Raw genomic sequence first — 18402 nt, forward strand, 5'->3', positions numbered from 1 at the left:
GGAGGGAAGGGCCGAGGAGCCGCCGGTCGGTCAGTCTGAGGGGGCATAATGGGAGTTAAGCAGCAGCCGCCGCCGCCCTCCAAACCCTCGGGCTCGGCGGAGCTGCTGCCTCCCAAACTCTTAAGCGTTGAGGGATATTGGTTGTTTAGCGTGAGTAAGTATTAATGAGGGGAAATGACTGAGGAGCGTGATGATGGGGTGATTTGTGCTGTTTGCCCTGGCTTTACTTACTTGGCGTGAGTTAGGCTTGCTGAAACCTTTAGGCCGCGATAAGGGTTATTTTTCTTAGTCATTTTCCCCGCAGCTGGTACGGCGCTGTGTTCAGTCCTTTAGTATGGGGAAGATGTTGATGTCACACTGATGGTTTGGTAGTGTTTTTCCCAAGTCTGGGATTTTTCCGTTCTCCATGTTACGCCAGCGAGTACGAGCGCACGGGAAGCGTAAACCAGAAGATAAGTAGGACCCAACCCTCAGCTGAAACCGCGAATTAACAAGATAAGAGCCTGCCTGCCCAGGTACAGAAAAAGAATCCAATTAGGTGTTAGAAGACCCCAGACCAAAAATCACCATCGGACTAAAAGCCGCGTGGGCAGCACGTGAGGGGCAGGTGTGTGGATCGCCAGGGTATTTCTCTCTTCAGGGTCCCTCTCTTTGGAGGCACCCAGCCCGGGCTGTCCTTGCTGCTGTACCTTTCCATTAAATTAATTAGAAAATCTGACACCTGAGACTGCTGCGGGAAACCTAGGCTCGAGCCTGAAGAAGCAGGAAGCGCGCTGGGGAGTGTGTGTTTGTGTGCGACACCATGAATGGTGTGTCAGTGCTTGGACAGCAGCTTCTCCTTTAACAGTTATCCATTATTAAGGTACCAATAAGTCCACAGGAGTTCTTCACAGCCACCAAAGGTGTCTCCAGCCTGTACCAGCCTCCAGCATCATACTGGAATAACGGAAACAAGGTTTTGGTTGTCTTGCCCCTTTTCCGGGCCCTTGCCTTGGGGCACTGCAGTGTTGCAACATCCAGGTGCACTTCAACTGCATATATTATTTGTTTGGTTTGGTTGTTTTTTTAATTAATTGGCAGGCATTTTGTTTGAAGTACCAAGAATGGTTATTTTTTAAAAATGCACATTTAGGACGCAGTTTACATCTTGAAGGAACAGAGGTTTTTTTAAAACTGGATTTTAAGTGTTTTTCCATTCGGTCTGAATGCTTCCCTGGTACACATACCATCCTAGGGGTTAAACCATGTTCTGTTTTTTCAAAATGCTGTATTCAAAAAGTATTAGATTTTGTAGTTAGGCTGCAAAGAACCTAAATAACCACAACCACGAGGGATTAATTTATTATATGCCTAGCTCATTTAATACTAATGTAAATGAATTCTGGAGGCACTCAAAATTTATTGCTATACATCTAGCTCTTTTAATACCAAAAGTAGCAGACTTCTGGAGGGGAGTCTGCCCCCTTCTTGGAGGAAAGCAAGCAGAAAGCTTTAACTTTTCCCTGCTCCCTTCTCTGCAGCAAGACGTTAAAACTAAATGGAAAAGCTGTATTTTGTCTCCAGTTCCACCACTGCAGAGTTAGCACGTGTTATAAAGGCAAGGATCTCATGATCAACAGAGGTGTCTTACCTACATTATGCATTCAGTATTGTGGATATTTACATATAGCATCTGTACTGTAGAGAGGGAGAAGAAATGAGTGCAGAAATATAGAAAATAAATCATAAAAGCCTGAAGAGGTGATGTTATTATTTTCACCCTGTTGGAGAAATAGTGGAGCTAGACGGGTGTTGGCTACTATTTCCAGTTAAATGCGGTTTTGCCATGCAGCTAATAGATCCTGACCCTGAGACGAGAGATGTTTTTACAGTTCTGCAACTCTTTCTTCCAGTGCTTACTCCTGATCCAGAGCCACTAAGGCTTTGATGATACTCAGAGCTGTACTTATCTTCCAGGCATTTTATTGAAAAAATGCTGTCTGCTACTTCTCTTCAGGGGCAACATGGTGGTCAGTAGTAGTTTTCATTTTCAGACAACTATAACAACAGAGTTCATAAAAGTGTTCAAAGATGCTGTTAAATTTTTCTTAATCAAATAAGTTTTTCAATAAAAATGTACGCTCTCACACAGAAAGACAGGGCATGCACCTGAAAAAACACCATCTGCAAAATAAGGAAAAAACAGGCTTTCCAGATGACAGACCTTTAATACCTCAGTCTGACATATTTCTGATTGTTTATGTCATATATTACGTTTGATTTTATATTCACACAGCTTGATCGCACCAGACTACAAAGGTAGAGCAAAGAAGGAACACTGGTACCTGCAAAAAAAGGAGCTATCGTATCTTTCCCACCAACGCAGCCTGAGCCAACCACGCTGCACTTCTATTGCAAAAGGTGATTGCATTTGGATTATTCTTGGGGTGTTTTGACAGTACTCAAAACATTGCAGGTGTCTTCAGACACTGAAGGAGAGAGAGTTTTTTTGTCCGGAGGGGCTGGCAGTCTGTTGTGCCAGCCTCGAAAGGATTTTCTTATAGACAGGACACTGTGCCTGTGTGGATCTCTGATGAAATGAACACGAAATCAATGGCAGCGAATGGGGAGTTTTGAACACAGGATTCAGGTATTTGCTGTATAGAAATATCAACCGTACAGAGAGGTGCAAGGACATTATTTAAGTAGACATGATACAATACTATTACAAAAATAAAGTTGTTACTTGTACGTCAAGGTAGAGATCGGGGTTTAGCAGAGCATGAATTCTGTGGGCGGCAGCTGTGGCTTGTGCCTTTCCAAGCCTTTAAAACTGTGTTGAACAAATTGGAATAAGAATGTCTTCAGAGGGACTATTCTGCAGTGACAGAAAATGAACTAGATAACCTAATAGGTTTTTTCCATAATTCTTTGTTGGAACTTTTATTTTGTGAAAAAGTGAAATTGAAGCCATTGGCTAAACTGACACTTTAATCAGACTGTCTATTAAACTCGATTCAGCAGGTGGTGTAAAGTAACTTTCATTAGTCCCTGACACTCCAGCAGAGCTTGTGAACCTGCTGAAATGCATATTTTTCACAATGTTCTGCAAAATGCAGAAGTTGCCCTTTATTTTCTTGTTTTCTTGCTGATAGGTTAATTTTCTCCTTACATGATTTATTTTATGACCAAACTAATAAAGCTGGTTTATACACCCACTGACAGAAGTAGGAGGAAATTGTTTAAAATGCTACATGGAAAATTTGACAATGTTTAGCCCTAAAATCTAGAAAAATGTTTATGAAGAAATCAGCAAACACCTGCCAACCATCTTTAACAATTTCTGCAAGGCCTTCTAAGACAAGTCTTTTTGTGGAGATTGGCAGGAAATTTTAGGCAGCCCTCATCCTATATAAATATTGGGTGCACATTTAATAAGCATGTTTTTATGTGGTGAAGTAAGACAATATTATTCATGAAGGAACTTTCTACTAGAGGAGTAAAATGATTTCTCTGCCCAGTGTAAAGGTAAGTATTCTTAGCTAAAGCAAGACCAAGGTTTAAAGGTTGGTAAATTTTTGATACCATAAATTCCAACTTTGTACAGTTTGTGTTTTACTAGTTAAGAACTCTATTTAGGCAAGTCCAAATTTCTAGGAAACGTGCAGATAAATAGCTCAAGAGAGGCATGGACAAGCTACTTTTCTTGTGCCTCACATTTCTGAAAAAGATGTGGCTCTTCTGTCCCTGCTCACCCAGCTGGGGCCTGATCCTACGATTGTGTGCTGCAGATGGAGGAATCCACAGAGCGATGTGTAAGTGAGCAACATGATGGTCACTTACAAATCATAGCATCATAGAATCATTTAGGTTGGAAAGGACCTGTAAAATCATAGAGTCCAACCGTTAACCTAACACTGCCAGGTCTGCCACTAAACCATGTCCCTAAGTGCCACATCTACACGACTTTTAAATACCACCAGGGATGGTGATTCAACTGCTTCTCTGGGCAGCCTGTTCCAATGATTTCTTCAGTGAAGAAATTTTTCCTCATGTCCAAGATAAACCTCACCTGGTCAAACTTGAGGCTGTTTCTGTCCTATCACTTGTTACTTGGAAGAAGGGACCGACCCCCACCTCACTACAACCTCCTTTCAGGTAGTTGTAGAGAGCGATAAGGTCTCCCCTCAGCTTTTTTCCTTTTCTCCAGGCTAAACAACCCCAGTTCCCTCAGCCACTCCTCATAAGACTTGTATTCCAGACCCCTCACCAGCCTTGTTGCCCTTCTCTGGACACACTCCAGCACCTCAATGTCTTTCTTGTAGTGAGGGGCCCAAAACTGAACATAGTATTTGAGGTAGGGCCTCACCAGTGCTGAGTACAGAGGGATGATCGCTTCCCTAGTCCTGATGGCCACACCTTTTCTGATACAGGCCGGGATGCTGTTGGTCTTGTCCACCTGAGCACACTGCTGGCTCATAATCAGCTGGCTGTTGACGAACAACCCCAGGTCCTCTTCTGCCAGGCAGCTTTCCAGCCCCTCTTCCCCAAGCCTGTAGCACTGCATGGGGTTGTTGTGACCCAAGTGCAGGACCCGGCACTTGGCATTGTTGAACCTCCTATCATTGGCCTCGGCCCATGGATCCAGCCTGTCCAGATCCCTCTGTAGAGCCTTCCTACCCTCAAGCAGATCTCCCACCCAGCTTGGTGTTATCTGCAAACTTACTGAGCGTGCACGCGGTCCCCTCGTCCAGATCATTGATAAAGATATTAAAGAGAACCGGCCCCAGTACCGAGCCCTGGGGAACACCACTTGGATTTGACTCCTTTCAGCCACCAACTGGATTTGACTCCTTTTGCCACCACTCCATTCACTACCAAAAAGGGGCCTTGAAGTATATTGGCCACTTTCCACAAGTTGGAAATCCTATCTACAGTCTAAAATATGAATGTAAGACAAGATTGGAAGCTTAAAATATCATCACTTATGTAAATAGTGAGAAAAAAAAAGCTGTCATTTAGCAATAAAACAAATTAAAGTGACTGTGGGAAGTTGTAGGAGATTGAGTGCAGAGGATCTTTCTGACCATGACTGTTTCCCTCCTTGTACAGCTTTGTAAAATCATATGCATTACTATATTGATAAACCCATAAATTATTTCAAGACAATTTTTGGCTCAGCACTTTGTACTGGTTTTGGCTGGGATAGAGTTAAATTTCTTCATAGTAGCTTCTATGGGGCTTTGTGCTGAAAACTGTTGATAGCGCACTTGTGTTTTAGTCATCGGTGAGCAGTGCTTACGGAGTGTCAAGGCCTTTTCTGGTCCTCATCTTATTCATCTAAATTATTCCATGGTTTTAACATTCAAGAAGCAGACAGGCACATTGTGTGGTTTAAACAAAGCTGAGGGTCACAGCAGACAATGACTGAAGTAAACTCCCCCTGGAACACTCTGCCTGAAAGGGATAGTATGTTTTTTTAGATATATAAACATGGGGTTATCAAATACAAGATGAGAAGTTACGCTTTTTCTTTCTTTCACGCTAAATGCTTTTAGAATGTTGTATCAGCTACAGTGTCCTCAGTCTAAGATAAATTTCACATAGCTCAAAAAACCATTGGGAGAGAGAATTATTAAAGAGTAAGAGACTCCAAAGATCAATTTATTTACATTATTAACTGGAAGTTTGTGGGTTTAACATAAACGTAGTCTTTAAGTAACTTACTTTATGAAATAACATTTTCAGCACACAATGAAATTATATATAACTGTCACACCCATCAATGTATATCGATGTATGGCAAGTCTTGAAGCTGAAACGAGGCAGAATCAAACTACGGTATGAAATTTTAGCAGTGAAAATAATCAACAAATGGAACAACTTTTTAAAAGTTAACTTTCTAAAAGATGGGATCTACTTCATATAATAATTAAGTGAAGTTTTAGCTTAGACCAGCTCTTAGCTCTTCTTTTAGCTTTGAAGAGCCAAAAGTAGTTTACTGTAATTCCTTCCACGTTTATAATATATGGGTGCACAGCACTTCTTCAAATGAGTCCTGGAGTTTTTCACACTAAACGTGAGGGAAAACTTTGCCCTTTGTCCTCCAATATTTGTGTTCCACTTGAAAAAGAGAAAATATCAGTACATCCTTTGAGTTCAAAAAAATGATTTTGTTGATAAATTGGGTAAGATGACAGGGTGTCCTGGTTCCGGCAGGGATGGGGTTAATCTCCCCCGGAGCCGGCAGGGGGCAGGTATTCCATACCACGTGACCCATGCCCGAGCTATAAGAAGAGCTAGCCGGGGCGAGGAGAGGAGTCGCCACTCGGGGGTGGGCTGCGGCGGTGCGGGTCCGGTCGGTGCGCTTCGCGGCGGTACTGTAATCGCGTTTTTGTCTTTTCCTTTTGCTGTTCTGTTAAATTGCACTCTTTTAACTCACGAGTTTGGCCCTGTCATTTTCTTTTTCCACGACTGTGGGAGTTGTGCGAGCGGCTGCGTGGTTCTTTGTTGCTGGCTGAGGCCAAACCACGACACAGGGCTGAACTGTTCCAGTAAGTGAACTGCATTAAAATGTATCAGGGGAAAGGTATGAAAGAAGAGAAATATTCCAAAAGAGAGTATGGAATGTCAAAGAAAAGCAGTATGCGGAGCTTTTGTTTATTGGGCCCACTTAGCTGTTTTCTATTATATGTTTCTCAGAAAAAGGACGAGGTGGTCTAAAATTGTCTTTGGGAATTTCCACTGTACAGAGGGTCTCCCGCATCAGTGTAAAGCTGAGACTGTCATCGGGGAGCACCTGAACATACTTTCAGGTTTGTAACATTCTTTTTTGGGTATATAAAAGCGCCGAGTGTGAACTAGAGTGGCTGACCTGCTGTGAGGACTGAGCAGCTCCTGCACAGCTCTGAAGTCAGTTGAACGTACAGACGCTGTAAAGCACCTTTGCCCAGAACCTTCTTCTGGCCCCTGAGTGCTGGGGTAGTGTATCACGCAAAGGATATCATACCATTACCTTTCCTTTGAAGCATGCAAAAAAAGATAAAGCTCTCAAAGTGTTGTGAAGCAGTTGGATTAGGACCTTGGACACATTCACAACTCGGTGGTGTAAAATGGATGAAATCACCTATAGTGACCCCATCTTGACAGTGTTTTGCTGTGACTGAAGCAGCTGTTCCATTATGTTATATAAAACATTTCCATCGGCATTAACCACGTTGCCCCTTGATCCCATTTACCTCTATTGAACAAAGGTAATTAGTGACAGAAGATAAGAGTTAAATACCACCAAAAGGGCAGCCCAAGCAGTTGTTCAACCTATTTATACATTCAGTGAAAGGTGTGATGAACAAGACCTTCATTACCTCTCACCAGAGGTTTTCAGGTATCACGTTTTACATCACAGATTTCTCTGTCTTCCTTGTTTTTCCTCTTCATTAGTTGCTTGCTTTTTCTTACTTTCTCACTTTATGAGTCTTCCACCCACCTTATCCCGTTAACATACTCAGCCTGGCTGTTCCCAATCCATTACTTCAAATGGGCCGATGGCTGCTTTTTGGAACCTTTCACCAGTCCACTGTTGCTCCTTGCTGGTCCCCTCTTTTTCCAGTTTAAGTCATTCTTGCCAGCCCTGCTGAAGTCCTCCAGCTCCAAAATTCAACTGTTTCTCCTCTGTCCAATGAGAACTAAACTCATCCTTAAACAACCTGTCTTCCACTCAAATGTGCAAATTGTTTGCTCAGTCCTACCTTCCTTCTCTTCAGTATGTGTACGTTTTAGATTTAGGCCTCTGGAGAGTCTACACGTAGGTCTGAAGTTCATACCTTATATACAAGTCCACAACCAGGCAGTATCCAAGTACCTTGCCCGGGATTTCAGCACTGGTCAGTCCCTCTTTAGATAACACTCCCTTTCAGGCCAATAGCACTAACTCTTCCTCTCGACAGGAATGAAGACAGACAGGTTCCTGTAAGCCATGCCACAGACTCCTGTATCGTGGTGTGTTTTCCTTAGAGGAACAGTGGCTTTTCCTTGCTTCGCTTTGTGAAGTTGCTGTTTGAGTGTCATAGCAGCATTTGTGGAAAATGCGGTGCAAAAGAAAGACTAAAATGAAATAATGTCCAGGTCTAAAGTAAGCTATTCCACCCAACGCCTAGCACAGACAGATTCTTGTAGAAACTTGTGCACCTCCTTAGCTCCTTGAAGAAGCGCAACAGCGTGATACAATATATTTCTCTCCAGTAAATCTTTAGAAAAAAAATGATGCTGCATTTTCCTTTCTACTTTCCTTTAATTCCTTGCTTTTCCTGTAATTCCTTTTTACCACTTTTCATCACTGAAATCATAGTGGATATGATAATTAATTTTCTTCTCATGGGGATGGGTATGTATTTGAAAATCCTTCTCCCCCATTCCGTTTGTCGGGAAAGGATATTGTGATTTCATCTTCCCACAATTTCCTTCAGTAACCATGGCAGGCTAAATACCTTGTACTGAGGTCCGCAGTACCAGATTTTCAATCTCCATTCACTCATTTATGGATAAATAAGTTGCTATCTGAAGCTGCCTTGTTACAGAAAAGCCAATATGATTATATATCATGACAGGCCCTCTGTATAATTATAAAATTTCATAGCCTTGACTAATTTTAAAAATTCCATTTTAGAAGTCACATGATATATTAAGTTTTGTGTATACAAATCAGGATACCAGTCAATTAACTGATTCTATCACTTTTCAGGAAGGAAAAAAGCAGTGAACTGCTGTGAACTGCCAAAAAAATCCAATGTCTTATTGTAAAAATATTTGTATCCTTATTGTCTGGCCTTATTGTCTGGAAGCTTGTGAGTCTTCTAAATCAGCAAATGAATTCTTTTCTCAGCAGGGTCATATGCATATGTCCCCTCAAATTAAAAAAAAAATAAAAAATCAATAATCAGAATAGATTAGAATCCACATTTAGAATTTTCCCGATGAATAGCTGTTGTTCAGATTTAACTGCTGGATTAATTCATTAGGAGAGTGGCAATGAATTCTTAATTACTCTCTGTTTAAATTTCAGTATACTTGCACTGTTCCAGTGAGATCTTCAAAAGTTCTACTGCATGCAAGATGCTCCATTTATTTCTTTATAGAGGATATATAAGTCTATTTAAAATAAAGAGACATACAATAACAGAAAGGTGAAAAGGAAAGAGGACCAGAAAGAGATAGTGTGTAAGATCTTGATGATAGTTTACGCTAATATTTGATTCATCAAAGGAAAGAAAAGGCTACAGGCAGTTCATAATGACTACAGAGATGTAGCCATCTCTCAAGTGTGCAAGTGACCATCAAGTGCTAAATCCACCATCACACCAAATGGTGTTTTTATCACAGGTTTTCATGTTATGGTGATTTTGTTTTTAATTAACCACTTAATTTCTATAGAGATGAATGAAATAATAAAAAAAAAATGAAAGTATCAATCCCTCTTCCCCTTAGCAATAAGAAAATAAATTAACTTCCTAAGAATAAAAGTTACAAGGTAGAGAGCTTTTTTAGTAAACTGGCCACTCACAGAAAATAATTTGAATATGCATGTTGTGCCTGTATTATTGTCTCCTGTGCAGATAAAATAATGAGTAACTCCAGCCAACTGGTTTTAGTATTGTATTCAACCTACTGTTGAATTTGACTATGAGAGGAAGGAACTAGAGATTTTTTTGCAAAAAGAAACTCCTTCACCTCCAGAAAACCAGATGCAAATGCAACATAAATCAGTAATGACCAAAAGTCACTGCTTTGCAATGGCTGGACCAGTATCACAGCCTGAGCTCATTCCCGAACAAATATCAAAATAGAGACAATCTTAATTGTAAGGAGGAGCTGTATGGATACAGAGGCAGAGACTGATGCACTACTTCATTGTTACTGAGGGTTCACTGTTGGCATTCCCTGAGAATGCTCTTGCTCTACCAGTTATGTAAATCAGGCAGTATTACCAGCAGCAAGGTAAGAAGTCTTGCCTTGGCACTGAATTCAAAGTGACCCAATGAAGCTGATATCCAGCTGTTACAGAAAAGGTGTGACTATTGCCCTTGTTTTATAATAATAGCGTGTGTTCTGCAGAAGTTAGTATCCGTTATGTTTTAGTATTTTAGGTGATAATTGTAATAATTATTAATATATTTTCTAAATAAACAAAAAGAACGAACCTGGTTTCATTCTCAAAATTTGTACATACCAGCCTTATCCAGAAGACCTGCACAAGCAGCTGACAGATGGAATTCTCCTAAACTCACAGGCAGGGGCAGAAAACTGGCAATATTCATTGTAGCAAAGTGTGAGGCTTTGGGCAGTGCATCTTGGCTCCCTTCCCTGTGTTCTCTCGAGGTCCTCTCTCACCCTTCATTTCTACCCTGTGCTGTTGCTGAGAGGACTGCTATAAACCAATATGCAGAGCATGAAACCTGTCCTCTGCAAACTCTTTAAGAAAATGCTTTGTAGCTAAAGAAGGGTCAGAACAAGGTAAGACACTCAGCAGAACGATTATCAAAATGACACGTGAAAAAGTTGGAAAGGAGAATGAACGTTATGAATCAGGACTGAAGCCAAACTTCAGTCACAAGCCACTTTGTATGGAGAGCAGGTTGTTCCATAACGACCTGTTGTGGGGTTTCTTAAATTTGTGCAAAGGTCCGATATCGATCACCATCAAAGATGAGATTTGTGAACTAGATGGACAAGAGGCTGCACGAACAATATCAAAACCAATGCTTCTGGTCTCTCTTGCGTCCTAAGCCATTTGTTCAGAAGATGTTAGCATGGATACACAAGCAAATAGTCCTGTATAATAAAGGAGAATACTTGCTGCCAGACATCTCTATTTCACCTGTGAAATCCAGGGATTTACCTTGCTTTTAAACTGCTTACATTTCTTTTGAATTTTTCAAAAGAAGAATTTTTTCGTGGAATAATGTAGTGCTGATAAAGTCGCTCACGTTCTCTCAGACAGAGGATTGACACTGTTCAGGGTGGTTAAATTGTTTGTTGCTTTGATTTTTTAAAGAAAAAAATGGCAGATCAGCCTTGAGTCTATTTATTACCAAAGCAATAGGTCATTACTGTACTCTTGTTTTTCTCTTTTGCTCTCAGTCTGCAGCAAAGACTCTTCAAATTAATTTATTTTCAATTATGGGTTGAATAAATATACAGAATATGCATGTGGGCATAAAAGGTGGTACAACATCTGAAAACACGTTTATTGATTTATTGACCTGTTTTCCTCAGGTACTTTAATGCCATACAGAAATTCTTTTTGAGATGATTTTTCTGTTAAAAGAAGTAACAGATGGAGAGGGAATCAATTGCCTTTATGGGAATTTATGTGTTGCATAGATATTTGTATTTGGTCAACAAACAGAAGGTTTGAGCCAAATTTTTAGATGCCTGAAGGTAAATAGGCTCAGTGGAGCTCTGACACTTCTATCACGCAATGTAACACTCCATAACCATTCAGTTTATAGTGTTGCTTTAACAGGAAAATGAACTGCAAGTTTATATTTCTGGTTTTGTTTGTTTGTTTTATTCCACTGTCTTTTTATGTGCTTGCACAACTACATGAGATAGATCTTCTATTAAAAAAACTTTGCCCCCAACGATGGTCCTCAGCATTTAAGACTGCTTGCCCGTAGCAAGGACAGCCAGAGTCTGTCCTGCCTGATTTCTTTACAACTATGCAATCCAAGAAGCTATCAATTTTGTTTTATTACTGTGCTCCAGTATTTCCCAGACCTCAATGATCTCTGCCAGGCATGCTAGGTCACCTGTTTCTTGCCGCTCAGCGTTGTGCTGCCTCTTGGAGGTGTGCCTCTTGCTCCCTGAAGCCTACGTGATCTGGATCAACAACACAAACTTTGACAGTTTTGACTCAGCATTACCCTTGTAGACTTTCTGTCAGTCTCCTCAGCCTGGCTGACCTGCAGTCTCCCTCCTGGGCTTTACTGCCTGAGCTTCAGACATCCATGGACTATAGAGACGAGACCGACCAGTTCAGATTTAGACATCTAACTTTTTAGATATCTATGGTGGCATCCACACTGTAGGTGTCTGTGTGTAAGTGTCTGGGCTCACAATATAGTCAGGAGGGGATGCAGACACCTCTGGAGGGCAGACTGCCTTACCTTAGAAGCCTGTCTGGTGATGAGCTGAACCACTCTCTACTCGTGCCTGGTTATCAGCACGGACTGTAAAGGGAACTGGGAGTGACTATGACATAAAAGCATAAGCTTTAGCAGATGAGTCTCACTCAAAACTACCTTTAAAGCACGGATACACTAACTTTTCTTCAGATTCTGCTTTATGGTTCTTACTCTGATTTTTCTGCTGCAATCCCTGGGTAGGATTTTAAGCCTGTTCAGCAGAGTGCTTGCTCTCCAGCAAGAAATAAACCCCCAGGACAACGGGACGTGGGCTCAGTGCATGGGACTTCAGCTGGTCTACCGCTTTGTGCAGAACAAGGGATCCTCCATCTTGTGCTGAGCACGTGGCAGAAGGTAAATCCCACAATCCAGACTAACTTCATCCATGTTTATCCCATTCTTTTACACTCTTCACTCTTAAATTAATCCAGAATATAAACTTGTCTTGTCAGTACAAATTGAGTACAAATTGTTATCTGAAGAATAACAATTTTTTTTTCCTGAAAACTACATATTTTAGCTGGAAAAATATTAATAGGCCTTTGTGTATGAACTTTAACTGAGGGAGAAACAACTCCTTTTCTAGAAATTGCTAGTTGTGATGCACCATAAGAGCTATTTGTTGATAACAAGCATTGTTATTTTCTGCTGTATTGCCACTAACAAATGTGATTTTTAAGTGGTTTACAAAATTATTCCTGTGGAGGGCTTGCGAGCACACTGTGCTTGACAAAAATAGGTGCAGACACAAAGTTAAGGACCCAAGGCAAATGTTCAGCTGGAGCCATATTAGGGAGATGGTGTTCTCCAGAGAAGCAGCTTCCAAACTGGAGATCGCAATGCCAATGCCACTTAGAAATGCAAGTGGAATCATGAGCAGAAATTTTGCTCTCAGCATTGCTGTAAGCAAAATAAATGATCAGTAACATAGCAGTGATAGTACCAGTCATCGCAACACAATTTTTTCAGATTTCTGTCTTTCCCATATGCAAGCGAATTATGTGATCTTATAAGGAGAAAGAACCAACCCTTCCATATGTATGACAAAAAAATGCAGTCTCTTCACTTGTGTTCATTGTGTATATCACCTCTTCCTTTTTGCAAATCTAGAAGATCACTATGCTCTTTTAAAAAGATACTTCACGAGGCACAGATACCAGTGAACTTGAGATTGAGACTTTGTTTTTTAACATGTGCACATGACCCATAAAATCAGGATATGAGATGAAATTTTTCCGAAGCAGCAATCTGAAGTCTAGTAATGAACAAGGACCTTCTTTTAGTAAATTGGCTGTGTATATCGGACACCACAAAATGCATGTGAAGAGTTTCAGAACAGAAGAATGTTGGATTCCCAACAGTAGAAATTGCCTTTGGTTTTCCACAGCACTGGAAGTTGCAGTTGTTTCTTCCGTGGCTGGGTAATTTCATTACCACAGCACAGCTGGCCAAAGAGATCTATAAACACATGTAAAGGATTTGGGAGGTAGAATACGAGGTTAACGCATCTATAAACTAGGAATAGCTTCAGAGAATCAGCATAAAAATAATTCTATAGTTTTTTATTCTGATCCAGTCTCTGTCAGCCATTTCCCGCTTACCTACAGCTCTTGCTTAGGTTCAATATTTGGAAGATACTGGAAGACACTGGACATTTTAAATGAGCCTAAAGCCTGCAGCTAAATCAGAGATTTGCTTAGAAAGTTGTACTGCTTCCTCTTTACAAAACACCTTTAAGGTTATGTCCTTTTTTTATTATTCTTTGGGAGTTTGGGGCTTGTAAAGTACATTCTGTTAATATTTTCAAGGCTTTTACCATAATCACAATGACTAGAAGTTTACATAAAAAGCCAAAAATAGAGACTGCTGTGGAAACTTTAAACTTGAGCTCTCAAAATCCCCAATCTACTGTATCAGGATAATCGTATTAAAACTATTACTGTTTGCCCAGACAGGAGTTCTGCTATATGGTAGGGAGACCTTGAAACTGCTTGCACACAACTTTAGGCTTTCTTCGTGTTACTGGCCTCATCAGCTTCAAATGACATTAGGGGGATCTTCAACACATCGGAAGATCAGAGAGCAACTGAGACACCAGAAATTTGGGGTTATGTGTAGTCTAATTTGAAGGTCAGGGTGATTACAGAGTAACTTGATAGTTCACATGCAAATTTTGACTTTACAACTCTGTTTGTAACTATTGTTTATAATCAAATGAGCTAATTAAGGTTTCTAGAAGTGTTTTGAACAAACTATGCTAAATTTCCAAACTGTCTAGATAATTAAACTTTCCATCTTAATGGATTTCTGAATGCATTTGATCTTAAATGCAGATCTAAGACTTAAACACTGAAATTAACCTTCTACCACACATGCTGCTAGTGTTTGACAAAAACAAGATCAAAAGCTTAATTTTTTTATTATGATAATGCCCCTTTAAACCACCTTGACAATGTAAAACATTTATACAATTCAGCGAAATGAAGTCTACACCCTTTAAAAGCCCTATTACTCTGCTGTTGTCCAATAAAATAATCTTATTGTAAAAGAAAATATAAGGGCCAAGAATCTAATTGAGAAAAAATCAAATCTTCATGAGCTCTTAAGAGAGCTCTGTGCAACTGTAACACAATCAGCCAGGATCATCTAGAAATCTGCATATTCTCATATAAAATATGAAATTATGTATAAAATATGTTACAGAACTTGTTTTGAATTCTACTTGTGTATGCACTTTACCTCTGGGCCTGTTCTCTCTTGTCTTGGAAGATCTGACTGAAACATCTCTTTTTTTCCATCCCATTCTCAGCAAATCATCAGGAAGGGAATTGCTCAATAGCAGATGTAACAACCACAGAGAAATTACAGCCTGTGTAGGATTCCTTTATAATCATAAAATTAAAGAAAAAAACTTGGCTGAGTATATAGAAAGATATTCTATAAGGATCCAATTACATAGAATTAAAAAATATCAAATAGGTAAAATTCTATGGGTAGAAGTATGGCAGAACACACATATTCATGAGAATGTAATGTGTAATCATCTGTAAGGATTAAATTACCAGCACTATTTTTTAATTTGTCTTACTGGTTCAAAATATCCGCAGAGGTATGATTGCTGCAGCTGCTGCAGACATTGTGAGGGAATAAGGCCCTGACTCAGAGCGCTTTGTGCCAGAGAAGCCTGGCAGTGACTATCCTATCAATAGCCTTGATACCGAAACCATTATGAAATGCTAATGACAAGAACACGCAGCAACCGAGGATTCACACGTAAATTTTCCTCTTGCCATTCTGGTAACACATTTATTTAGCGCTTTATACTTCTAAAGAGGTAGCTAAACATCAGTGAATGAATTCTCACTAGAAGGAGGTGCTTCCACTTTATTTTACAAGCAAAGAAAACACCAATAGTGAATCACTGATTTAAGACCTGCCCAGTCTCATGCACTGCTTGTGAGACTTACTCATCTGATTCCCTCTTCATCATCCTCTGCTGTGGCACTTCCAGGTCAGGTGCTTGCTGTACAGCCGCATCGAATCTCTCCCGTTTCCTAAGCCCACACACTAGGTGCTGTGGTCTCTTTGCCAGCTGCATCTTAGATCTCTTTACCAGCTGCAGCTTCTGTGGTGGGACAGGTGCCCCACTCTGCTCTGCAGCGGTGGGCCATCACCCAGCAGTGCCCGAGGCCAGGGAGCCCTTCCAGAAGCCAAAGTCCTCAGCTGTAGATTTGTGTCGTGATTAATGATGCAGGCTTACCTTGTCGCGTGATCTGACAGACGGGCGTACAGCCAGGACTCGGACCCACTGGACAGACGGACAGCCCTGCCATGGGTGTGCAGTCACACATTCCATCACATGATCAAACATAGGGGATTCCCATAGAGGATGAGAAGAAATGTTAGCCATGCCTTACTTGGGAAATAATATGAATAATTCAAGCCAGGTTTGAAAGTATTTCAGCTAATCCTGCGTTTAAAGCCGTTGAAGTCCCACTGCATGTTCCAAGCAGCCTGAATTGACTTGAAAGCCTTCTAAACAGGGCTTTAAAAAAAAAAATCAGTAAAAAAACTCCAAGCCACCTAAAGCTTTGCCTACACAATAGCTCCAACGAAGTTTAAAATTGAGAAAGCATCTCCCCGGCAGGCAGTAGGTTTTTAAACGCTATGAGTAGCAATTACATCTGCCCTGAAGTCTCAGGTTTGCCATGGTCCTACACAGAGTCCACTAGAGGCCACCACCTCTCCGTAGTAACAGAGGTGTTAAAACCAAACACACTGTATCAAGGTTTTAGGTAGATTTCAATATATTTCCATTTATTTAGGTGTGCTTGAAATGATGTATCAGTATAAACTGTTTATGTTAACAATGAATATTGAAGCGATACATCTCCTTTTATCCATTTATATATTTACCAATTAAAATACTATCTAGGACAATGATCGAGTACCATAAAGTCTTCTCTCCCATCCTTAGAGAAGGCCAGATTTGTTTCAGCCTTGCAGAAGTTCTCTGTGCACGCTAAATATGGTCTCGTTAGCAATGTGAACTCTACCTCTTTGCTGAAATAGCCCTTCTCAGCTGGTTACTCAGAATCCTGTAGCAAATTTAGATCTAAAGCCCATCTCCAGGCAGCCATCCAACTAAACTCAGTAGGGCTTTCCTCAAAACTATGGCAAGGTTAAAGCACGGCTCCTTCCGGAGGCAGATGAAGGGTAGCTCTCACAAGCAGAGCCTAGCAAGAAAAAAAAGAGCTTTGGAACAAAGGGTGACAAGAAGGCATTTTAATAATTTCATTCATTTTTAGGCTTGTGATGGTTTCCATTGTGGAGTATACAAAATCAATCCCATATGAGCTTAGGACAGATACAGGCAAAGGAGGAGCAGCTTCTCTAAATGTTCTTCAGTACAGGAAAATCACAATGCTAAAAACTGTCAGCCCTCTTCAAAGAAAATACTTATTTACAGACAACACAAATAAACGGGTACAGCATACCATACAGTAATGCTCACAGCCAGGCCTTTTGCTGAAAGAAAGTTTGGAAATTCCCCTCTGCTTCTTTTCCCCATTTACTTTAAAGATTTCTTTTTTTATCTGACATTTGTTCTGCCTATGATGAAAATGAGGGAGATTTTGGAGAGAAAGAACATGTGCTTTTAACTCTTAATAGAGGATTTCCACTGGGTTATTTTTGCATAGTCATGTGATGGTGATTTGTAGACCGCAAAACTCTGAAGATCATTTCCCCCACAGATGTGGAGAAATCTATGTTATCTTACAGGGAGCAAATTCTTCTGCATACTGATATTGGCATTTCACTACAGCTAAGGAATCACAAGCCCAGACATAATGAACTGTCTGTAAAACATCATTTGCAAACTGGCTGGTCTCTGTGTTCCTCTTTAATTTTAAATTAATGCTACGTTTGACCACTAAAACACCTAGTGCTTCATGTAATCATTCAAAATAGCAAACTTGCAAGTTTGCATTACTTGATAAACTTGCAAAAATGTCATTTAAATGAAAAATCAGTTACATTAATTTAAAAATTTGGTTTTAGATCCCAAGACAATTATCATACCAAATTAGGCTATACCAGTTAGATGCTTGATTATCTTGTCCAGTGTCTGATTGTCATCAGTGAGAAAGATATTAGGCAACAACAACATAAGAAGGACAGATGTTTTCTTCACCATGTGCCATTAATGGTTTCTTCATCTCCTGAAACATAAAGGTTCATATCCATTTTCCATAGTCCTATCCATGTCCAAATCCTCGTCCACATAAATATTTAGCTCTTTTCAGCTGAGTTGTTTCATTCAATGTCATCCAGCAGCAAAAATATATTTATATACTATACTACACTATAATGTAATATTTACTGATATTCGCTTTTCTTTGACCTTGTCCCAGTTTCATCTGTTCCTGTGCATGTGTAAACAATGGGGAAACTTTTTTTGAAAGCCTCTGAAGTCCATGAATGAAGACAATTTTCTCTCCTTGACATATAATAAGGTTCTTTCACTGACTGGCTTTATGCAACTGCGTAGACGCAGTGCAGTAGTGATTGAACTCAGCATCTCTCTTAACATACCTGTCCCCTCACTTCTTTCATCTGTGACTAACGGTGTCACTGTTCTTCCTGCCACCCACACTTTCTAAACTGGGTGTCATTTGTTTGTTCCTTTTTTGGAGCACTTCCTTTTCACCATCGTCTTCATTAATACCAAATTTCTCAT

The 18402-nt window shown here is 40.3% G+C and overlaps 1 protein-coding gene across 1 annotated transcript in view; it reads left to right on the forward strand.

Annotated features, from left to right (window-relative positions):
• The first annotated feature begins 48 nt into the window (after positions 1-48).
• Positions 49-18402, forward strand: part of RNF139 (ring finger protein 139) — a 43735-nt gene continuing 25381 nt past the window's right edge. The window contains exon 1 of the mRNA XM_009881045.1: positions 49-154. Coding sequence (XP_009879347.1) covers positions 49-154 — 106 coding nt within the window. The remainder of the gene's footprint in view (positions 155-18402) is intronic.

Source organism: Charadrius vociferus, unplaced genomic scaffold (genome assembly GCF_000708025.1).
Source record: "Charadrius vociferus isolate BGI_N301 unplaced genomic scaffold, ASM70802v2 scaffold2, whole genome shotgun sequence".
In the NCBI taxonomy this organism is placed as follows: Eukaryota; Metazoa; Chordata; class Aves; order Charadriiformes; family Charadriidae; genus Charadrius; species Charadrius vociferus.